Here is a 25,323-nt window from a genome sequence, read left to right as displayed (position 1 = left end):
TGAAAATATGGTGAAAATATGGCTGCAATATCTGAAGTACTTTTTTGTTTACAAAATTGTTCTGCTTTCATTTTTGCAAAATGCCTGCACACCTGTATATTGGTGCTAGGAGTTCAAACAAACATTGATAGCACTCCTATATGTATCCTCCACACAGTGACATTCCTGTAATTTTTTTTGCCTAACAGAATTTTTTTATATTTTCATTCTTTTGCAGCTACTTCAGTTGCATGAAAATCTCGACTGTGAAAACAAAAGATAACAAATTATTGAAGCAACTATTTTGAAAACAAAACATGTCACTGTGTGCAGTGGTGCACAATGAGTGTAACAAAACAAACGGTGTAAAAATATTCATAACGGTGGCTGAGATATTGGCTTTGCAAGTTGACCTTGGTGGTAGAAAAAAGTTTTGAGAAAAAGGTGTTTGAAGTTTTGGGCCATGTTTATTCGACTAGAAACTACCGGCCTTGTAGGTACAGGTGTCAGGTTGATCTCGTGGCTTCTTGGATCTTTTATGCTTGCTTTCATGTGCTTTTTGTGCCCTCTTCTTACGCAAGGCATCTTTCTCAGCTGCTCGACTCGCTTGAGTCCGTCGCCACCGAGCATGCTCCTCCAGCCGTAAACCCTATCTTCCGTTCGGTTGCCGGCACAGAACCAAGTGACGCGCGGACAGTGGCGGCGGTCATATTCAACACCTCCGACAAGATGAATTGTGACTCAAGATGCGACTGCATGGTGCGACCGTTGCTGATGCACGGTTCGTCTTCACGGCCGCAAACGCTCGCGCTTGGACCGCACTTTCGTCGTTCATCTCGGTGACGGCGGTGGCACAATCGGGGTACGTCGCGGAGCATTTACAGGGCGTTGCAGGCCCGGAAGCATCGGAAAAGGCGGTTATTAGTTCGGTATCATCACCACTGGAACTCAAGGCTGCAACAGCCTGCGAATTGCCCGGCAATGCGTCGACAGTCTAAGCTTGCGCACGGACGCAACTTTGCTAGGACTACTTATCCTTCGGATGTTCGGCGGCTTGCGCTTGCGGCTGCCGAAGCGGTGCTTGGTCGCGTATTTCGTCGTCCACGTCCGCCAAGTCATGCTCGAAACCACAAAATGAAATAGAAAACTGAAATGCGAATAAAGCGATGAAGCGGCGGCGTACCTCAAATATCCAACACGTAAACAAAGGGGCAGCAGCCAGCGCGTAAAGAAACGGGAGAAGCAGACGCCGCAGCAGCTCGCTTCCAGACCCGGCCAATGGGGCGGCTCATAGAACGCACATGACGGAGCAAGCCAATCGGCGCCCGCGACAAGCAGCTCCGCGACCTTCAGACTTTTTGCTTTTTTATGCTTGCTCTTCTCTCTATCAGGAAATGAAAGAGAGGAGTCAAAAGGCGAAGAGGCGCGCTTTTCAACGGTACCAGCATGGCCGCGCCGCGTACTGCCGTTCCGGAGCTAGGGACGCTCGAAAACCGCGACTTTTCCACCGATTTTCACGAAATTTTCGCTGTATTGCCTTATGTATATATTTATTTATGGCACTTAGCAGTCGTTTTCAGCGGAAATACTTGGAAAACTTATAGAAAAGGGGTCAAAGATTCGAAATCTGCAACTTTCTAAAAAGTGATTTTTGGGTCGTTTTTCCCGAGTTGATCCCCGCGTCCCCCCTTAAACTTGTAAGCAGCGTGCAGGTTTAAATCAGCTCGTAGGGCATGACAAACTTGTCACATGGTAGTTTTGTAATCCAGGTGAAGGAATCGTGCCCCTCCCCTTTTCTTTTTGTGTGTGTGTGTCAAAAGAGCTTTAATATGGTTTTTATCGCTGGTCTATTGTGAAGGCAGTGCAATCAAAGGCGTAACTGGGTTGATCCCACTACAGTCAGCTGTAGCATTTGCACCTGGCCTTATAGCTTCTTTGAGTCAAAGTATTGGCATTGGTGTCTTGCCAACTAGCTAGTGGGGGTGTCTCACACAGCTGAGGCATGGAGAGGGAAAGCACGAACAACAGCTGACGTTAGCGTCGAGGTGTAAAGGAGGTAGCACTTACTTAGTGGCGCTACTTTATACATCACAAGGTGTCTGTATATAGCTCAGTGCAATCCTAAAAGACATTTACTCATTAAATGTTCAGAGCTCAATTTCATATTTTTCATTACATAGACCCCTGCTTGCAAAATAATTCCTGCTTGTTTATTGCTTCAACATAAGAATCTACATGTTATGTAGTGTTTTTTAAGATAGCATCACACATCAACACATTCAGCACTAACATAAGAATCTGTATCAAAAGAAGCCTCACATTCACCGATTCTCACAGTGCAAGATATCTGCACGATTGTCTTGTATTTCCGTTGTGAGCCGCACATGCACTATCAATATCATAATAAGGTTAACATGCTAACCCTGTTTATTGTCATTTGTTAAACATCTTTCCCACTGGTTCATCGACTGGTCGAGCCCGCTGCCAGAGCTCTGGTATCATTATTCTATGAAGCCATTGCAAAATATGTGCATGCTAACTCTAAATTTCTAAAACTTATCATGTATGCTAAGAAAATCTAACATACCTTATTGAAAAGTTAGGCCTTACTTTGTTCTTTATGCACAAATTTGTTCGCAAACCTCAAGCCGTACACAGTTCAGACCAACAGTACATCAAGTAGCTTGCTGAAACCCGGGCTCCCAATTGTTCAGGGAAACCTGAGCATAAAAACTTATTTGCTAATAGGCAACATTGCTATCGATCATTAAGAATCTGCTGTGAGACACACATTAATATGTAGTATGAAAATGGAACTGCTGTAAAGCTTATTATGCATATAATAATTTAGCAATTCCTTTTGTCAATGGCTGCTGTATGCAAGTTCTAGTGTTTTTCGTGCATTTTGCTTGAATAAGCATTTGCCTATGTTGAGCTTTATGCATACTGTGCTTTTAGTGTGAGGATGTTGTAAGGGCTTATTGATGTCGAATCTACCGTGATGCTCTTCTGACCACAGAAGTGAGAGTTCAAATGTTTCAAATCCTCAAAAGATTCAGGCTGGCTACTAAAACATTCCAGTTTTTTACAACAAATGCTGTCTTTGAAAAATAAGAAAGTTCTCTTTCCTAGGTGGCATCCATATTGATGCAAGCCCTTCATAGGCCAGAAGGCGAAGAACCATTGCCACCGCCTCCGCCTTCACCACCACAAGAGCGCCAAGCAATTGATTCTGAATCAGACATGGATGGGGCAAACACATCGTTTGGAGAAAGTAAGGGCGATGTGCAAGTGTCATGTAGTGTTTATGCCATCTTGATGAGGCAATATGTGTGAATGTGCCGAATCGCATGCAGGATAAGTGCCAACCAATGGTTGAACCCCAGTTTAAGGAAGTCAAAACTTCAATCAATCTAGCCATCGATTGTTTAAACTATGTAAATAAATTTATAGCATTTTGCCATAGCAGTGCTGTTTGCTGACAGGTTGTGATTGAGGAAATTTGAAAGTTTCAATAAAAATGGATGTGTAAACCTGCCATCAAGTTTCAAGTAGTTAAAGGGGGATTTTGTCGTACTGATATGCCACAAGCTTGTGACTGAAAGATGTAAGCAATGCAGGCAACTGAGAGCATTGTCCAGCAATTCTTCCTGGTATATACAGTAAACCTTCATTGTAACTTCATTGTAATTGACTTCGTTACTGCGGTGTTTCGTTAAAAGTGGAGGAGGTGTAGGAGAGTCATAGTAACATGGAAAACCAATAGACTTTGTAAGAGCAATACTTCATACAAAACAAATTTTGTTACAATGAGGGTTTACTGTACTAGAAATGGAAACTGTGGACACACACACCACCGTTGGCTCTTTTCTTTATTATTATTATTTTATTTCTTCTTTTTTATAAGACTGTTCCTAGGTCATTTCTAGCTGTCGCAATGTTCAATATCCGCATTTATGTAGGTGTCGCACCCGCTGCAGTTGTGGAGGAGCACATGAGGATATGCGTGGAAAGGAATGCTTTAGGTCTTGGGCTGAGTGTGGCTGGTGGGAAAAATTCGACACCGTTCAAAGGGGATGATGAGGTTGGTGTCACAGGTTACTGCTGCCTTTATTTGAAACTGCACCTTTTTGATGTGCACTTGGAATGTGAATGTCTTGTCTTGCATTTCAGGGTATATTTATTTCTAAGATAACCGAAGGGGGACCAGCGGAACGGGCAGGGCTGAGAGTCGGCGACAAGATTCTCTCTGTAAGTAATAAATTTAATGTAGCATATGTTGGTGTCTTTGAGAACTTAAGTTGTCACTATTGAAAACAGGAGCTTAGCTAACATATGTGCGAGCCTTGGCAGATAAAGTTGTTCTGACTTTGTAAGTTCAAAGTTATGCTGAGGTTAGTCTTGATAACTAAAGGAAGCCTTTAAATTGAACCATGAATGTTTTTACAGTGATGCATTTATGTTTTAGCAGTGCAACTAATTTTATATCTTGCTTGCACTTTTTTCATTGGCAAAATTTTTTGCATTAAGCATAATAGATTGGAGTATGTGTAGTGATACATTATGCAATAGAATATACTGTTGTCTTTTGTGGCTGGGCAGGCTGATTGTATTATTAACGAGTGTGGGAAACTACTAAAGCGTGAAGCACAGAAGCTTGACAAAAAATTTGTGCTATCCAAGTTCAATCTAAACAATGACTGTTATTGCCTCTTTGGTACACATTTGTGGAGTAATATAAATCTATTAGTCATCAATTAACAAGTGTGTTACTAACATGCACGCAAGATAGTTACTGACAGTTCTTTGACATTTTACTTGCTATTTAGAGCACCTGCAGTGGCTGACATTGTCATTTTTCTTGTACACTTAGGTGAACAATGCATCTGTGGTGGACATTGATCATTACGAGGCTGTGAATACACTCAAGGCAGCAGGAAACAAGATCTCCCTGCTTATAGCACGAGAAGTTCAGCGACCCACATCTTCCTTGGCGGTAAGAAATAGTTTTTCTAGTGCACGCGTCTAACAGTGCTCTAAAAGAAATGCCCTACTACATGCCTGTCAGCAGATATATAAAGTATGTATAAAATTGTGTGGTATTCATGAAGAATTGTGTATCCAGTCTTCCTTGCCGTAGATAGGTCATAAATGGACTGAATGTCATTCGCATGCCCTACTTCATTTCCAACGAAAGCAGTGCCCATATGCAAAAGTCTAGGCTTATACGAGCTCACTGTGATTTGCGCCTCATGCTTCTCATTTTTTCATGTGCTCCTTCTACCAGAGGGAGCCAGTGACAGCTGCAGCAGTACCGCCCAAGGTGCCACTGCAGCAGGTGCACTCTGAGCCTCTTCGTACTTTGGAGGAAGAGCCCCTTCCTTCTTCGAGAACATCTCCTGTATCAGTGCCCCAGCAGAGGGTCCGACAGCCTGCTGCCAGTGGAGGACCCCAGAACCTGCTGGCTCCCTTGCCGCAGGGAGATGGTGACCTGCGCTCACTCCCTACGACACCAGAGCCACGCACACCTGAGCCGGACTTTGAGACCAAACGAGAGGTAGGGGCGATGCCTGAGTACGGTTGCAGACATCTTGTTTGGATGTCTTGTGCTGCAGACTGTTTGAAAAACCTTGCTGTCTTCGTGGATATGATCCTAAAGAGGGTTAGAGAGGCTGTCTGTATGGTGCCGTATTTTGAAAGTGATCTGTGACACAGAGGTTTGCAGTTTTATTCAGTCATTTAACAAGTTGCCAATGTGTCACATTTACACCACAAGGGACAGCTTTCTCTTTGTGATGTTGTGGAAGTACAAGAAAACTTCTGCCCAACCCTACTTGCAGGGTCATAACGTTTGTCGTCAGAAGAGTTTCTGCATAATCCCTTAATTTAAGCCAGTACCATTGAAACACTATGCCTTATTGTTGGCGCAATTGCATCTTTGCTCATCTTGTGGATGGCAGAGGATAGAAAAAAGTAGGGGTGTCTGAATATCAAAACCTCCTAATACTGTATTTACATGATTCTAACATGCAGCCATTTTACGTTGTTGTAAAGTAAGAAAATAAAAGTGTACCTAAATGTTAGATGCACCTAAATGTAACACACGCCCGACTTATAAAATAAAAGTATAACATGTCCCCACATTCGCAACTTTTTAAAAAATGAGACTTGCAGTATTTATCTTCGCTGAAGGGAAGCAGATTTTTAAAAATGAGATTTCATAATAAAAGTGACACATCATCATCATCATCACCACAATTTGTGTTTTCTTGGCCATAGATACCATGTGTACAGGGACGGTATTCTCAAGCGACGACTTTTAGAGCTACTAATATCACTTTTGTGAAACTGCATCAGACTTGTCGAAGTATGCATCCAACAGCATTCCTGGCACTGTGCGCAGATAGCGAGCATGGCACAGCGTCAAAAACGCTGGCGGCCGATTACACCAGCGCATCCATTGCCGAATCGTGCGAAATCTCACGAAAGTGATAGTATTTCCGAAAGTTATTGGCTGAAAGTACCGCTCAAAATCGTAGTCAAGCGCAAAATGAACCGACAGCACTAAAATTAGTATACTAAATCTAGGGGAAAAGCTGAGAGAATAAAGTGGCAATCTCTAAGATGCCGCCATGTTGCTACCAGTCATTATTGTAATGCTAAAAATACTCGAAATATTATGCACAAATAAGCAATAATACGTAACATGTAATAATGGACAACATGTAAAGTTTGTTCTATATAATTTTCAGAAAGTTAGATAGCTATTTAGAAAATTTATCTGTAAAATTTACGGTGCATGAAAGGATGCGTTTTTAGGCACCTGTACTAGATGGCGCTACCATACTGATAGAGGGTTGAGATTGCATTGATTGTGCATCTCGTCTGGACCGAATCTCGTCGTCTGTGCCTCGGCATCTGCACAGAGTAGCAACATGGCGGTGCTCTTGTGGTTGCCAATTCCAATGCACGGCCACTATGGGGAGCTTTTCCTTTGCTTAAATGATATTGCGCGACATAAAAACGACACGGACGTGAAAGAAGACGACACACCAAGCGTCTTCTTTCACGTCCGTGTCGTTTTTATGTCGCGCAATATCATTTAAGCAATGGATTACCAACTTGCCCGGAATGCTGCTCTCATTGAGCTTTTCCTCTTTGGTTGTTCATATTAACTATGGCGACAGCAACCTTCACAAAATCTTGCTCTGTCGGCATTTTGTGATGGCGATGACCCTGAATTTGACTGCTCTAACGCTATAATGTTGCTTGCATTGTGACCGTGGTTTTGATTTCATATCAGATGGTAACGCACAGGCAATATTCAGACCCATTTTCTATGAAAAATGGTGCACGTTACATTCAGGTAAATACAGTACGAATCAAATATGGATACTTAGCTTCGAATATTTAATAGAATATTGAATAATGGTTTGCACATAGATTTATTATCAAGTTGCGTTGTCTTAACGTCGTGGAACGTAGCAATTACACTGTCTGTGGTAAAAGAATTAGACTAGTAAGCTGTTATACTGAAAGATTTCACTTGTGTTAACTTGAAAAATTTAGTAATTCTCACTAGCTGTTCGTTCTCGCCAACCTGTGCCTTATCATGCCACATCAAATGTGTGTAAACTCATAGGCATTTGATAGAGTGCCAGCCGTCACTCATCGAATTTGCTTTCAAGAAATAAGCTCAGGATTGTGGGTGGCTCTGCAAGAGAGTGCACTAGCTAGAGAAGCATTTCATACCCACAGGCCCGCCGCCGCAGTACCCTGACTATCCTTATGTAGGCGAGGCGAACGAATTGCTCGATGCAGACATCACATCTGACGAGGTGCGGGTGGTCCTACAAAACCTACGCCGCAACACGGCACCGGGAGCCGACCACGTCCCATTCGCCACCCTTCGTAACCTCAGTGACGCGGATATTAACCACCTCACCCATATCTTCAATGATTGCTGGCGCAAGGGCATGCTTCCCCAAGCAGGGCGACACGCCGTGCTGATCCCTAAACCAGGCAAGCCCGTTAAGGTTGAAAAATTACGACCCATCTCCCTAACATCCTGCATTGGTAAGCTCATGGAGCATGTACTCTTGCGGCATCTGCAGCCCTTCCTCGAAGAAAAATGATGCTTTTCTAACTCTCAATTCGGATATCGGGCTCATCTGTCTGCCAAAGATGTGCTTTTACAATTGCGGGAGGAAGTCATAGGACCTCCGTCGTCCGCCCAAACGAGAGCACTCATCGCCTTAGACCTAAAAGGAGCATTCAATAATGTTGAACATGACCTCATCCTTCGCAGTGTTGCACATTCACACTGTGGAATTCGTATGTACAACTATATCCGCGCATTTCTTCGAGATCGCACAGCCACCGTAGGAATGGGACCGCATCGATCCGGTACGATTCGCCTTGTAGGACGTGGGACACCCCAGGGCTCAGTTCTTTCCCCTACTCTATTCAATATCGCGCTCGCAGGGCTCCCCCGGCTACTCGACCAGGTCCCTGATGTCGCCCACGCTATTTATGCGGACGACATTGCTATCTGGTTGACACGGGGTTCGGACGGAGCCATCCAGGACCGACTGCAGCAAGCAGTCGATACAGTTTCCGAGTACGCGAGAAAATGCGGCTTAAGATGTGCTCCGGAAAAGTCGGAGCTCATAATCATTCGCCCCCGGAGCCGTTCCTCTACTCCCCCTATCACTGTGCACGTGGATGGCACACCGATACCACAGGTTAATCGTGCTCGTATCCTCGGCCTACACATCCAAGCGGATGGCACGTCAAACTACACTGTTTCCCTTCTATCCAGACAGATTGAGCAAATTCTGGCCATGATCCAGAAAGTCTCCAACAGGCGCTCGGGCCTTCGAGAAGAGGACCTGCTGCACTTGGTGGAGGCATGCGTGATCAGCCGCCTTACATACCATCTCCCATTTCAGTGGTTGACCCAAGCACAACAACTTCGCATAGATGCAATGATTCGCAAAGCGACAAAGCTGGCCCATGGCCTCCCGAACTATACTTCCACACACCGTCTCCTTAACTTAGGGACACATAACACACTAGGCGAGCTGCTAGAGGCACATTGGGTCAGCCATCACCAGCGCCTCCTACTCACTGCTACTGGCCGCCATCTTCTCATACAGCTAGGATACTCTGTCCCACCCCTTGAGTCTGAAACCCGTCCAACGATCTTGTCGTGAGCGATACGCCAAGCACTAAGTATTCATCCATTGCCACGTAATAGGCACCCCGAGCATGACAAAGGGCGGCGCAAAGCCTGTGTACGATACATTGGCCGCGTGCTTGCAAACATCCTGGAAACACATACTTTATACACGGACACATCACATAGTCAAGAGGGCTATACCTCGGTAGTTTTGGATGGCACCGAATCCCTGAGAGACTCTGCTGCAATGCGCGGAACAAATGCCGCTTACGGAGAAATTCTCGGTGTTGCTCTTGCAATTCGATACGCCATCCGTGTTCCTGAGGAAGTGTATATATTGACGGACTCGCAACAGGCATGCCGGGCGTTCCTATCAGGACATGGCATCCCGAGAGCGGCGCACCAAATTCTCAAACAGATCCCGCAAAATACACCAACCACACCTCCCCGCATCCACTTACTTTGGACCCCTGGTCATACCTCGCTGCCGGGTAACGAACGTGCACATACAATTGCCCGAGAAATTTCCCTCCAGGCGACTTGGCGTGGTGAGGCGACTAGTTCAGAGTGGGAGGATCCCTTGCTCCGTTACAAAGACATACCGTATTTACCCGCGTATAACCCGCCCCTGCGTATAACCCGCACCCCTAACTTTGAACTCGGCGGAAAAAAAAAAAAAAAAAAGAACTCGCGTATAACCCGCACGTTTACCTGAAAAAAAAAAATGAGCGCTAGAAAGATGCAACTCACACTCAGTGATCATTTCGTTTTCAGAACATTTATTCAAACGACCGCCACCACGTCACTGGTTATCCGATTCTTAATCGTCGCCGCTCTCACTACTGCCATCCGAGGTTTCATCGCCACTCTCAAAGACGTAGTCGTCCTCGGAACCATCCAGACTATTACTGATCGCACATTTTTTTAAGCTTTTGCGCACCAAATCGGCCGGTATCGCTTTCCACGCATCCACGATCCACTGGCACAGCAATGGAATATCAGGCCTTCGCACGCGTCCCGTCGGTGTGAGGGCGTAAATGCCGTCGGCCATCCACTGGGCATACAGCCGCTTCACGTGTGCCTTGAACGGCTTGTTCAGGCACACGTCGAGTGGCTGTAGCATGGACGTCATGCCGCCAGGTATTATGACGAGGTCGGTGCTGGTCTCGGCAAGGCGAGCCTTCACCGCATCAGTGCAGTGGCCTCTGAAGGAATCTAGTACGAGCATCGACCGGCGTGCCAGCAAGGCACCTGGTCTTCGCTCCCAGATTACTCGAAGCCAGTCACCGACTAGGCCACTGTTCATCCACGAATTTTCTTCCGCACGCACAACGATTCCTGGGGGCAGTGGAATGCCAGGTAGCGTCTTGCGTTTGAAAATGACACACGGGCGCAGTTTCGTGCCGTCAGCCAAAGCGCATAGCATGACTGTGCAGCGCAGCTTGGCATTTCCGCCGGTCAGCACGCTGACTGATTTGGAGCCCTTTTTTTCCATGGTCGTGTCCATTGGCATCTCAAAGTACACAGGTGTTTGATCAGCATTTCCCACCTGAGACAGCAAATAGCTGTGCTCCTTCCGAAGTGCGATCACATATCGTTGAAAGTTCAACAACTTTTCCTCGTAGGCTTCAGGAAGCCGCTGGCACATGGTTGTTCGCCGCCGCATAGAAAATCCATGTCTTCGCATGAAGCGCTGAAGCCATCCACGGCTTGCACGAAACTCACGTGGAATGTTCAATTCCCGGGCCAACTTCAGGGCTTCCATTTGCGCCATCTCAGTCGAAACAGCGTGGCCACGACTTCTCTGCTCCTCAATGAACTTCGCAAGCTGCGTCTCGAGGTGGGGGTACGCGCCAGTCTTCGGACCCCGAAACGCTCGCCTGTTCCGGTTCGTTGCTTCGAGACTCTCTTTTTTCTTCCTCCAGTCGCGAATGCACGACTCGTCGACGTCATGCTGTCTTGCAGCAGCTCTGTTGCCGATTTCTTCGGCAGCGGCTATAATCTTTAGCTTCTCTTTCGCTGTGAAACACTGCCGTCGAGTCGCACTCATGATGCCAAAACAAAGCAGGCAAACAGTGCAAACTGGGGTAAGTACACTAAACAGCGCCTAACGCGAGGCTCAACAATGCTGGCCTTTCGTTGGCCCTTCATCGGCTTGACAAGCGTCGATGACGATGGGGATGGCGGACTACACGGGGAGGCCGCCGCACATTGCGGTGAAGCCGACCCCCCCCCCCCCCTCCCAAGGAAAAAATTCGCAGATAACCCGCACCCCCACTTTTTAAACGCGTTTTTTCACATTTTGGTGCGGGTTATACGCGAATAAATACGGTACTCTGTCATTATACACGCATTCGTCGCACCCACGCCGCACCACCACCATCCTTCTCGCGGGAGGAAGCAGTGGCATTACGCCAGTTACAAACCGCAGCTTTTTCAAATCTTGTCTCTTTCAATAATTTCTACCCACACTGTTATGCAGATCGTTGCCCTGGCTGTGGCAGCTCGCCCACAATCTTCCACGTCACGATTGAGTGCACTGAAAACCTCTTTCCTCCCTTGCCAACTCTCCTTTGCCCCCTACACAACAAAGAGCTGTGGGACGATGCCCTCCGCCACGGACCTCCCGAGGTCCTCCGAGCTGTGATACAACGGGCTCGAAACATCGCCGGAATCATCTTAGGGACCCTGGACTGAGGGTTCCTCCCACACTGCTCTCGCCATTCAAATATTTTTAATAAAGATGTTTTACTCTCTCTCTCTCACTATCAAAAAACCCGTGGTATTTGCTATTGAGAGGCTGGCTTTTCCGCAAAGCTGTGACATCCGGTGGCTAAGCGTGCTTTACAGGAGAAATTTTCCGAGAAGCACGAAATTATTACAAAATTCAGTACAAAATCAGGCGCATATTCTTAGATTAGTAGAAACAAACGCTAAGAACCGTGTTCGATTTGTTTAGAATATTCGTATTCCACTGAATATTCGACAATTTTAGAATACTTAGGTTTCGAATCAAATGCGAATATTAAAGACATAATATTCGATAATATCCGAAATTTTTGAATATTTGCACACCCCTAGAAAGAAATTATCTGGCATCTGCCTTGTGACGAGGCCTGTGTAGTCTTTCTTTTTTTTTTCTCTCTGGAATGTTTGTCATTGCATGCTATACTGTAACACACTGTGTTCTACTCTAGAGGACTAGCATGAAATATTAATTTTTTGCCCTTCTTGCAGATCATCTATACTACATTGATTAGGGACCACAATGGCCTGGGATTCAGCATAGCTGGAGGCAAAGGAGGAACACCATACAAAGACGGAAGCCAAGTGCGTTTTCAACGTCATTTCTTCTCTGCACCATTGTCAGGCCAGATCAGGGGGTTGCTGATATTATGCATTAATCTGGTTTTCATCTTTGTCGTACATTAGCAGAACTCATTCTAATTCTCAAGCATAAAGCAAAAGAACTGCTGACATTGTAAAAAATTTCGTGTTATTTTCTTCAGTAGATAAAATGTATGGAAATGTACCTGTACAGGGTTGTCATCATTGACCTATAAGGGGCCTTATAGACAGCCTGCTTGGTGTTGAGCATGATTGCTGCTATTAATTTCTTACCTTGATTTCTTTATCAGTATTGGGCAAGCTATGGCATGCTTTATAAAATAATGTGTGAAGGTAAGTGCTAGGAATTCAGAAGCAAAATTTAATGGTCCAACTGCTTATCACTCGATGAAAGTTTAATACTACTCACTCAAATATATTAGAATACTTACACAATACCAGCTTATACATTTCACATGGCATTACAGTGGTTGCTTACAGTCAAGTTTCACTCACCTTCAGGGCATCTTCATATCACGGATAGCAGAGGGGGGAGCAGCAGCGCGAGATGGCAAGCTGCGTGTCGGCGACCGTGTTCTCTCCATCAACGGCATTGACATGGATGGAGTGCGGCATGATCAGGCCGTGGCCATGCTTACGGGGCTTGAACGCTTTGTACGACTGGTCGTGCAAAGAGAGGAACTGGTGCTGAGGGACCCCAACGCTAGGTCCCAGCAGCAGCCATCACTGCCCACTGCTACGACAACATCTGCAACGACGACAACTAGTAGGCCATACGGTGGAAGTCTGTACTCCTCCTCATCGTACATGGCCAACCGGCCGTCATATCTGGGTGGATACAAGAGGCCCGGACCCATCAGCAGTGTGGGAAGTGCTGGTGATGACGCAGCTGCTGGTGACAAGCAGCCCGCAGGCACAAAGGTAAATGGGGTGGCATAAGAAGAAAACAGTGCAATGCTGTTGAGGGTTGTCATGTGGTTAAGCTGCCTGTGCTGTATAGTAGCCCGTTGATGCATTCCCAGATATTCTGCTTTCCTGTCTGGCTGCTTTGTTGGTTGCCATGATGATATGGGTCCAAAGCCTGTATGCTCCCATGTACTTTATGACTTGATATATTGTCGTTCCATTAAGTTCCTGCATCATATGTTGCATTTTGATCAAGGTGGTGACTGTGTGCATAGTAAATACGTGCTCTCAATCCAAGGTGTCTACCAACCAGGAAAACCGGGAATTCTCAGAGATTTTGCGTAGTCTGAAAATACTCAGGGAAAACTCGGGGAATGTGTGCTTATATCAGGGAAAATTAGCTGTAATTTTATTTAAAGGGAACGAAAGTTGCGCTAATGCTGGCTCGAGTTACAGAGAGGAATCGTAACAAATTGTCTTTGATGCCATCTCGTCGGCTGGAGTACAGTCAACGGCCGTTTTTCCGGACTCCCAATTTTTGGGAGATGCCCGACAATTCGGACGGCTTCGCGGCGGCACCACGTACCCCATAGAGTCAATGTATAAGAACGTCTGCAGTTTCGAAAGCAAGAACCCTTTGCCATCCGATTTTGCGGGCTTTTTGCCGTGACCGCAGGTCCGAAACGGCATTAATTAATACCACCACCACCACCGTTATTTTGGTTATCTCGCTGCCTCAAACCGACGCTCTCGTACGCAGATTCACTGGCAGCTGTAGCCACCACTGCGGCAACGCTAGGCCTAGTTGCTTCGACATTCGTTATTAAGCTTCTTGCAGTTCTGTGCCGTGTTTTACATAGAAGAGATTCGCCGCTATCAGCTATGGCACCGACTCCTCCTTTGTGGTGCTCGCGATTGGCTTCGAAGTTCGGAAAGCACGGCGCGTTGCGTAAAGCCGGTTTCCGAAAGTCAGCTAAGCCGCAGTACGGCAGTGTTACGCGGTGAAGCATACGCGAAAGTATTGCGGTGAAGCATAACAAACGTGGGAAGGGGCAATTGTCACTGGACACTGTATGTATTCCTTATACGCGCGTGCACCCGCCATCTCCTGTCACAGTACGACCACCGTTGTACCAAATAGAAGGCCTTCCGTGCTTTTCTGTGTTTGCCTGTGGCGATTTGAGCCCGATTTTTTTTTTTTTGCTGCCCCTAGGGAGTTCGAAGAAACGTATGTTGACTGTAAAAAAACTGACCAAGGGGTGCTTTAAAAAATTCGTGGGGCAAAGGCACGGCGGAAAGAGGACAAGAACAGCAAAAACTTATGCATTTAGGAATGAACGGGAAAGGAAACGTGCCACCGCTTTTTTGAAGGAGCTTGAGCTCAACAAAAAAAGTGTTGGCTGACCCCAAGATGCAGGTGTTGCTCATCCAAAGCAAAATAAAATGTTTAAAGCAGTGAAAAGCAACACTGAGGCGTTGTGCATAGGCTGAGAGTATGTCAGAACAGTTGTGGTTGACTTTCCAGCCGCTGAGAGAGAATCTCATTTGTGACAAAGTTCGGGCCTCATACCAATGAGCTTGCTATCAATTGATAGAAATAGCTCATATTCAAAAACATCTGCTTCTGTATGCATCTATTTTTATTTGTATTTAAGAATGTTCTCGATTTGCAATAGGCTTTACCATTTTTTCCAAATATATATTATTCGCTGTGCATTTTACTAATACATCCTGTCTGTTTTGTTTTTTGAATTAAATAAACACTACTCCTCACTATTAAAACTGGATTAAGTCATTTTTTTATTTTTTTAACATGCTTACTAGATAGTGACAGCATTGGGCGACATGGTGTGAGCCCGTCTTAACATGAAACGGAGGTCTGTGTCATTCAGGGAATTTTGCAAAGGCACTCAGGGAAAACCTGGAAAACTCGGGGAATGTGGAAATGTCAGCTTGATAGACGCCATGTCAATTTTCCTAGCACCGCAAATAAGGTTCATGCAACCACCATTATGCACAAACATGAAGGAATTGATAGGTACTTGTTTCTGATCAATTTGTTCATCTTTGCACAAGGTAGTGCATTCATTGAGCTTGTTTTGTAGCTGTAAGTGTTTTGGATTGCTCATTCGCAAATGAGTGCTTTCTCCTATGTAAGTAAACCCTCCTTATAACTCAAACTCTGATATCTTGAAATATTGGTTAAATCGAAATGTTGTTTCGGATCTGGTGCCAATCCACATGTTTTTCACCCCTTATCTCAAGAAGTTTTTGCGTCGAACTCATTATCTCAAAATCTCGACTTCAAAAATATCAGGTATATGGCAATGAAGCAGCGTTAAGAGTATGGCTTGCACTCACTTTTCACCCCCTTTTCACCTGGTGGCAGCTCACTAGCTGAGCCATGTTGTGCTCTCCCATTCTCTTTCCCCCTTCTTTCTATCACCGCTCGCACCCACTTTCTCGGATGCTTGCTGACACTTTGTTGTGATCTCACGCAGCAGTGGTGAGATGGGAGTTGGAGGAGTCTCCTTATTTTTCCCTTTCATTTAGGACACTGTCACTGAGGCATTAAGTAGTCCCAGCGTATTAATCATGATCTTGAGCAAGATGATCGGCAGTTTTAGCAGCCGCAATCGGCCCATGCCACTGCCCTCAAAAGAAGCCAGCATGTGAGCCCACAACGTTTCAGTGGGATCGCTACCTGATAAGGATGCTTGCTTCATGCTTGTGCAGTGGCAGGGCCTAAATGACACGTCATTCTTGGCCATCTGCTAAAGGCATGACAATTGCACTCTTATGCAGTTCGGATCTGAACTGCAGGAGAATGCAGTTGGCTTTGTGCGCTGTGCTTGGCGCTGTGCCAAGTATGCTGTATCTGTTGGAGGACAATCCCACCACTGGCAACCAGTTGAACGGGTTGTAGCCGGGTATGAAATATGTGGTAGCTGGCTCATGCCGTCGTCCAACTCACCCACGCTTGGGACGTGGTTGTAGGGAGGAACTTGCTCTCATCGAGACCCAGGAGTACGGGATTTAATTACAATATTTACATTACAACATGAGATACATTTCAACAGTCTAGCATGACTCCCAAATGGAGCACGACATACGAAGCATACAGCACACGAGCACACTAGCACACTCACAAGCAGCCGCCAAACTACTGCTTAAACACCCTCTGTCCTCCCTAGATCCCTAGGTAAGGGAAAACTGCTGTCTAACCTTCGTCCAATCAGACCGTCCACAGTCCTTGGAGGCGTAGTTGACCCGCCTTTGAGGGGGAGGGCTCACACACTCATACGCACTTTGGATTCCCAGAACCCACTGAGTTAAGTGGGTCCTTGTAGGCAGGTTTTCACGCTTGACCCCAGCGGGCACCTCTTGATTCCAGAGTTGACTTCTCAGGTAGCCGCCATGACTGTCGGCAGACTGTGACGAATACTGGGGCCCGTGAAAATGCATCGCAAAACACCCTTTTCCAGCAGCTCTCTTGCTGCAAGTAGACCATGAAGGCGGTGGCGAATCAAGTAACAATACTCGGTTCGCCGAACGTGGCTAGCCTTGCTGGCGTTGCAGACTCTCCGAAGGAGACGCATGGTTGATTAACTTTGCTGTGGTCTCCAGTTCTCTGAAGGCGGTGCATGGTCGGTTAACTTTGCTGGCGCCACCAGTTCTCCGAAGACGAGCATTGTGGGCTCTCCAAATCCACTCGTCGGAGCGGCGGGGAAGGGTTTGAAGGTCACTTCTCCGAAGGACGCCACCTCCGCAGGCCGATTGTGACAACGCTGTCTTGGCACGGTGCCAGTAACACTGTTGCACATAGACACTGATGTATCCGGTGCTGATGCACGTGAAGGTGGCCAAGAATATTACTGAAGGCATTTTGGAAAGACTTCGTGGTCTATGTGCACCAACAGGCTTTTATTTTCATGATTTCGCTTAAACTATGCTTATCTCAAAATTCTTTTCCGTTTTAACAGCTTGTAGTTAACAAGGTTTTACTGTATATGTGTTCTTTCATTTTGTATTTATGCTCAGTTTGTTCATCTAACCCTGGACAATACTGATTACTGTTTAGCTTGTTTTTAATTATGTTGATCTAGAGTTTCTCTTGACAACCAGGAAATGTGTGGTGGGATTTAATATTGTCACTTTAATGTGTGTCTTGAGTGTCCAAATTTCTTCTTTGTTTAGGAGCTTTAGTGTCATTTCTACATTATTTTTCTACTTCGGACAGTACGAAAATAGCCACGCATTTAATTCGGGGGAATGTTAGGATAGTGCAAATACTGCAGATGAATCAACGGTGCCTCTTAGTTTGTCTGCATCTTGTTTAATTCGAGCCGCCAGATAATTTGATCAATTTCGTCGGTCTCATCAGGGTCAAACTAAATAATGTCAACTGTACTTAGATTTAGGTGCACATTTAAAGCACCCCAGGTGGTCAAAATTAATTCGGTGTCCCCCACTACGACGTGCCTCATGATCAGATTGTAGTTTTGGCTTCTCGAACCGCGAGAATTTTTTATTATTATTTTTTCTATATTTTTTTTACAATCTTAGCAATTGCAGCTCTACTATACCCTGTTTTATACATAGCAGGCAAAACTGCAGAAGCTATGCAAGTGTGGTCATAGAGGTCTCGCTGCATGAGTGTCGCGCTGCAGTTGTTTGTAGTGTGTGACACATTCTGTGGAAAAACTATTTCATACATTATGAGCACAAGTTGTTGGACGGGAGGTTTACATCGAATCATGCATTATTTGTGAACCTTCATGCTTCCAGGATGCGATTTATTATGTTTTAGTCGTGAGGGCAAGCAGCGGTGCTGTGGCTGTTGGTTGAGGTGTGTGTCACTCCGCTCGTTTGTTTGCTAAATAGGTTCACATCTGCAGCACAATCCTTGTAGTATTTGTAATATTTCATTTTACGTCTAATTACATGACGCATACCCATATCTCACTTTTGTATGCGATGCACTATATTTCGATCGTGAATGTGAGCGGTGAGAGAAAGCTCTCTAGCCTTTGTAGTGTTGCCTCTGCTTTGTATGAAGCAGAGTATAGGTCTAGTAATCTTGAAGTTCATACTAAAGAGGGTACCTTGATTGAATGAGACTTTCATCCAGTGTTCCAGCAGCAGGTCCCACAGTAGGCTGTGTGGAGCGGGAGCCTCTACAGTGAACCCCCTTTTTTCGTTTTGTGCAGACCACGTACTCCATCTACACCAAACTCCCAGGGCTGAGAAACGACACGACCACCTTGACGGGGAGTGTGCCACACCCAGTCCTCTCACACCAGCCATATTCCTTTCCCAGTGCGCATCGAGATCCACCCCTGCCTGCAGCGCACCCTTCAGAGCCCATCTATGCCAATAGTGGAGAGCATGGTGGGCTTGGCACCTCGTTGTCATCATTTCGTCCTGCTCGTGTCATGCCGAATGTAAGTCATCTGGTTCCTCCTCTGGTGCCCTTCCTTTGCGTAGGTCAGTAATCCTTTGCCATCATTGCCCTGGGAAGATTTTGCGTAAAGTGTATGTAGTTGTCATTCATTACAGTGGGCTGTAATAAGCTAGCGAAAAAGGCACATTACAGTAGACTTCCGTTAATTTGACTCCGGTAAATTTGATTTTTTGCATTTATATAGGCCCAAACTTCTGTCATTACGATCCTGAAATTGGTCTTCATCATATAATACAAAGTAGTTGGATCAGTCACCCTGCACGCGCCTGACCTCTGTGGTGACACGAAGAGCTACCGCTTTAGTGGCTATGTGTGTCTTGGCGGAGGTTAGGGGACAAGACAGTGAACATGTCATTTCCTATTGAAAGACACCTATTTTTTCCTTGCCCCAAGAAGATTTTTCAAGCAATAACCATAGCTCACAATGTCTGATGACGGTAGCTATGTGATTCTCACACCTCTATTGCTAAAAAATTGGGTGCATGTTAGCTTTTTACTTTGTTTGGGAGCTTTAATGTAATTTCTACATTAGTTTTGTGCTTTAGACACTTAGAAAGTGAGTGTACGTTTGATTCGGAGACATGCTGATTCTGGAAAATACAGACAAATGAATCGGTGTTGTGTTTTTAATTTGTTCTGCAGCTTGTTTAAACCTTTGAGAGTCGATTTATTTCGCCATATGCAAGCGCCAAAGGTCGAGTTTTTTTTATTGCAGATTCCAATACTTCTTAGGGACTTATTTCGAAAAAAATTTACCGTAATTTTTCTAGGGTGACCGTAAAGTGAGAAAAAAATATTTTGTGTTGGCATATATGTACTCTTCATGAATAACAACAATAAAAAAGGAAATAAACTTATAAGAATTAAAAATTTGATGCATTGTTATACACATAGTTCAATACATAGTTCAAAGCTTTGAAAATGCGCACACGAGAATATTTCGCAACTCTCACTTGTTCCTTCTCTTACATAATATTTACGTCCGTAGCATAATCGAACTCCGTAGGTGCGTGCACTCAGGAAAACTGTGTGGTTATGGACCCATCAAAAAAGCAAAACGTGTGACAAACTTCTGCTAATCTTCATCTTATCGCCAACCAAGGCAGTTCGTTTTCTCGAGTGTCCCCCCCGCCCCCCCCAAAAAAAGAGCAACGGAAACGCATGCATGGCAGCATCCTTCCTATGCACACCCTTGTGAGCAGTAAACGAGTGAGAAACAAGCAGTAGCCCTTTGTGCAATTAGTAATGAGATAGCCATCAGTTTTGCAAGGGAAAGAAGCCGAAACTGCCTGCAGAACAAAACCCAAACTGCCGCCCGCCCGCCCGCCCGCCCACCTTCCAATGCGCAAGCGGTAGTATATAAACGCGCGGGAGCAAACTAGCTCTAAAACAAACCATGCAACGAAAACCAAGAGAGGGAGGCGCACGAAAAAAATTCCCTGTACTATTCCCACATAGTGGCAGCACATGATAGAAAAGAAAAATTTGGGAAATCGGCGCGCTTTTTAAATGTACAAACGGTGCCGTAAATACATGGCATTGACCATTTTTGGACTTGGTCGCGACGCTGTATATTTATGTCATTGACCCTCAAAGGGTTAATTCAACCCACCAGATAATTCGATCGATTTTGTTGATTCCGTCATGGTCGAACAGAAGTCAACTGTATATCCGAAGTCCGTTCTATCCAAAATTAGAGTTGCATTATGTTGTGAAATGGCAGGGCTTCGCAAATACTGCAGCTCAGTGTTTGGTGAACGGAACCTGGAGGTGATTGCAAAAATGATTAAAAAATCGAAGTTAAAATATATATGCCATAATCGTACAACCATACTAGCAGTATGGTGCCTTGCTGTCTGCCGTTCAAATGCTGACTGCTGACAAATGGCATCTTCCCCACGCTACAGCGTACAGTCAAACGTCATTATAGCAAAGTGCTTGGGGCCTCCAATGTAATACGTTATACAAGTTCCGTTATACAAATCACATACACAATAGAACCAGGGCAGAATTGTTCCTTCGTTATACAGGTCATTTCATTGGAGAGGCGTTCAGCTGTGTACAATAACTTTACCCCGCACAATGGGAAGATTTTGCTGTTGGCGCCAGCACCCCATCGTGCTGGCTGCCTGGCCAGAGCGCTTCGTCGCCGCCGATGACACAAGTCCCGACTGCAGTTTATTTTTCATGGAAAATAATGGTCGGTGAATGAACTTATGTCTTCATTTTATCTTTCGTGACTAGTGACGACGACCACTGTCAAACCTGTAGCACAAACGAGAGCTGCAATACAAGGCAAGCCCAGCTCGGAGGTCGTGTCCTGGCATTGCTGCACTGCATGCGAGGCAACTCAACTGCATCACGCGCTTCACAGTCTGGATGCCACGAATAGCAGCCTACGTTATGTTTTTGTACAAATTGAGGCGATGAGAAATAAAGCGTTTTAAAAACAATGCATTTTGCAATTGTTGGAAGTGGTTTTTCAAGTGCTGTACACTACAACTTTGATGCAAAGCAGGTTAGGCTTAACCCGCTTTGTGTTTAAGGCACTCCACAGTTAATGGCACAGCCGATTTGCTTGTGTCTCCAGCATTATCCTTTATGGTGGCTCTTTCCAGGCCATTGGCAATGGCTTCCCACCGGCAGCAGGTGGCGTGCAGACAGTCACTCCAAACCCATCATCATCACCGTCAACCCAGCGGTTGAAAGGTCCCCTGGTGACAGTGACGATTCAGCAGCCAGATCCCTACTTGCCTCTGGCCACTGAGTTTCCCCCAGCACCAAAGACCCTGGGACGCACGACTGAGGTGATCACACGAACGACTTTAACCGAGACGACGACAACGCGGGTCACCAACAATGTCCTGTCACTCACACCTGGCTCAGAAGAGGTGAGGATAGTTCAGCAGGATAGGTGGTAGTTTTGGAATTCCTATCACTTGATTCTATTCCTTTCTTCTTATTTGCTGTTTCCAACCAGCCAGTCGAGGTGATAACATAAGCGATGATGCACTGCTTGGACCAATGACGAAGTATGAAGAGCGAAGAAAAAATAGGACTAGAGTTGTTGCAATGTTCTGGCCCTGATTTGTGTAAATCCATCTGGCACTGTTTTGTTCGTCTCTCTGTGTAATCGTCAATTTATCTTTCTTGAGATTTTCTTGAGATATTAGAGGGATAAATGTTACGGAGTGCTCCCTAGCTCAAGTTAATGTGCAACTGATATCAGCCATGAACTGAAAAGAAAGAAAACTCTTTGCTCACCTTCTGATTTGATACCGGGTTAGCTATGCTATTCCAGGGCTACAATGGCTGTTTCACACATACTACACAGTACCGTGTAGCACACGGGCATTCCTGAGTTTATGAGATACATTTGGGGGGGGGGGGGAACAATGTTATCGTTATTCACATCTCATGGTGTACTGAATGCAAAACACAACGAATCAGAGAAAAGGATGCATTGTCATCATATTCTCCTTGTTTCTGCATTTCTAGCTGCAACACCAGTTTAGGAAGGAAGGTGTTTAAGGTCCGAAGTCGGCGCCCCTCCATGACTCGAGTAAACGGTGGCAGCGTGAAGGAAGAGCTGTTGTCCGGAAAAGAGACGCTTTAATCAAACGCCAAGGCATCTGTCCGGGTCCAAGTCCCAACCTCCGCTCCCTCACACATCCCAAAACATGACATTTTAGAGCCTCAGTTGCACAAAAAAAGTCACAAACCAGCCAATCACACATGCAGGTTCACACCATTGCAACCAATAGCACAAAAACTTTCGTGACAGATACGACATTGGTGGAAATAGTGGCACCTTGTTGTTGCTGTTTCGTCTTCATCTTTTTCTCCTCACATCCCTTCCCCGTGCAGTGCTGACAAGGTGTCTTCCTCTGAGAGACAGTTACAGCACTGCACTTGTCTCTTCCATTTCTTCTTCAAAGTCACTACACACGCAGTGGCACACTTTACAACACACAAGAGGATGGGTTTGCTCAAAGACACATGGTCATCTCCCTCTCCTCAAGGTTAGGCTCCGATTATCAGCCTTGATGTCCTCCCCTTTTCTCTTGCAAGAAGCTGCCACGCAAGCTGAGAGAATGTTACCAAGAAACCACAGCTTATTGATGGCATGTCTACCGGACAGTGGACTGCCTTGCCAGTACTGAGAAAACTCGGTCCCCCGTGCAGCTGTGGGCCGTTTCGCTTGAACACTCCAAACACCGTAATTGGGATTCAATGGCGATTGCACCCAAAAGCATTCATCGGTTATAGCTGGCTAAGGGGTTGTAAAAATACCGCTGTTTTCACAAGGCATTCTCAAAAGGTGCGGATGCCAAACAATGACACTCAAACCGGACGGGCATGTGTCACTGCACCTACTTTCCGTGACTACGCTTCCCCGTCTAGCGGCCGGACCACAAACAAAGCGCAGTCGTGACCAAGAAGGTCAATGGGACATGTGGGGAGCGCATGGGCATTAGCGGTGGCGGTTAGCTCAAGCACCCCCTACCTTTTATCATCACGGCCGTCTCCCCGAAGGCTCCCATTCAGCTCAGACCTTCTTCCCTTTTGTTCCAAGCGAGGGTGCAGACTTGGCGGCTCTTTCCACATGTGGGTGTCTCCCGCGTCCCCTCTTCGTGGAACCAACCCATGTCCTTCGTTTCCGGCAATTGGCCGACATAGCAGCATGTGAAATCGTCCTGCGCTTTGCTGTACTCGCCTAAACTGGGTCACACAACAACAGCAAGACCAACTCCATAACCTCAAACTGACTCCAACTGTAAAAGACTTGGAGTCAGTCAGTCAAGGCGTTAGACAATGTTACCGGTCTAACGCGTTGTATGTCTGTCCTCAACTGGCTGGCCCCGCTCTTGAAACAAACACCTTCTGTATAAATGGCAAATAAACGGGATCAATTTATTTATTTATTTATTTATTTATTTATTTAAAATGTCCTTACAGGCCTCGTATGCGGCATTGGGTAAGGGGGCGTTACAGAAGGATTAGAAAGAGTATATAGGGCATATAAAAAAACTTAATAGACATACATCATTTATAGGCAGTGGAAAAATGTATAGACATCTTATACAAGCATTAAAGCATTGTACAAAAATAACAGGGTCGGTAATGTACGTATTAGGGAAAAAAAAAAAACGATACAGTTCTTTCAATAAACAATGAGAAAAAGAAATGTAGCCACTCCAGTACAAATACTAAACAATACTAGAAAAATACAAGAATAATATGCGAAATAATGAGTTCATAAACAAGAGAGCACATAACTGGAAACATAAGAAAAAGCGTCATGCACTTTATTGAAGTTAGGCGGTAGAATATGAACTGATGAGCTGACGGAATTTATTGGGATTAAATTCGGAGACGATGAAATCAGGAAGAGCGTTCCACAATCGAATGGCACGAGGAAGCGCCGACCAATTGAGTGCATGAGTGCTCCCGTAGATGCGCGTGAAGCTGAGGGGAGCTCAAAGACACATGGTCATCTCCCTCTCCCCTTTGTTAGGCTCTGATTACCGGCCTTGATGTCCTGCAAGTTAAAGCAGGGAGACAAATGCTAGAGTCGTATTAGGGTTCGACCATCTCTGAAAGTGCTGCATATTTTGAAGGACTGATGAGGCTTACTTTTCTTACCTCGCAAGAAGCCAGTCAACATTCTATACATTTCTTTTTGCTCAGCTTTCTCTAGTTTTTAATGTCTGTGATAATATTTTTCATCAGCATGGTATGTTTCCATTAGCCATGATGTTAGTGCCTCAATTCGTATATACATTTGTACAGAATAATCATTCTCATTTGCACTATCACTTTGTCGTGAATTCAGATCAGGATCTTCACAACATGATAGCGAGTTGCAGTCATGTTTTGCTATGCCTTGTTAATTCAAAGTTCACTAGACCAAAAAAATCTTCAAATTAAAGGAAGCTCTAGCTCGGGGGAGCTCCCATCTGAATACATGGGAAAGGAGAAATTGTTTTTCTCAGCAACCACTGCACCAAATTTGACGAGGTTTGTTGCATTTAAAAGAAAAAGTTAAAATCTAGTTAGCGAGTGTTGGTTGTGAATTATTGAGTTAACTCATCGACTTTTTTAATAAATATTGTTAGAAATCACAAATTTTCAGAAAAATGAAACTATCATGTTTAGAACTCTGTGACTCGCTAATTAAAATTTATATTACAATTCTGTAAATTGCACCGAGTAGTACATCTAAAGCGCACAAAATTAATATATTATACATGTCTTTCAACTAAGCCACTAATGTTTGACTAGAACTCTTTGCAAAAACCTTGTAAACAATATAACCACTTCAGATAAGATATAAATTGAAATTTAAATATTGTCCACTTTGGGTGCACTAACAGGTGCAGTTTACAGAACTGCAATATCTGTTCTAAGGGCTGAGCCACCAACATTGTAAACTTCGTGCTGC

General features: G+C 45.1%; 1 protein-coding gene across 13 annotated transcripts in view; it reads left to right on the top strand.

The window, feature by feature from the left end:
- The window catches only part of LOC142579306 (protein scribble homolog), a 180,594-nt gene that overhangs the window by 90,931 nt on the left and 64,340 nt on the right, over nt 1-25,323 (top strand). For 12 of the 13 annotated variants that reach the window (XM_075689365.1, XM_075689362.1, XM_075689360.1 and 9 more), the window contains 9 exons: nt 3,112-3,253; nt 3,942-4,063; nt 4,153-4,230; nt 4,853-4,975; nt 5,267-5,536; nt 12,398-12,490; nt 13,010-13,429; nt 18,625-18,858; nt 21,497-21,769. In XM_075689365.1, coding sequence (XP_075545480.1) covers nt 3,112-3,253; nt 3,942-4,063; nt 4,153-4,230; nt 4,853-4,975; nt 5,267-5,536; nt 12,398-12,490; nt 13,010-13,429; nt 18,625-18,858; nt 21,497-21,769 — 1,755 coding nt within the window. The remainder of the gene's footprint in view (nt 1-3,111; nt 3,254-3,941; nt 4,064-4,152; nt 4,231-4,852; nt 4,976-5,266; nt 5,537-12,397; nt 12,491-13,009; nt 13,430-18,624; nt 18,859-21,496; nt 21,770-25,323) is intronic. The other variant, XM_075689368.1, reaches the window with a different exon arrangement.

This window comes from Dermacentor variabilis, chromosome 4 (assembly GCF_050947875.1).
Source record: "Dermacentor variabilis isolate Ectoservices chromosome 4, ASM5094787v1, whole genome shotgun sequence".
Lineage (NCBI taxonomy): Eukaryota > Metazoa > Arthropoda > Arachnida > Ixodida > Ixodidae > Dermacentor > Dermacentor variabilis.
This window is presented reverse-complemented; position numbering and strand designations above follow the sequence as displayed.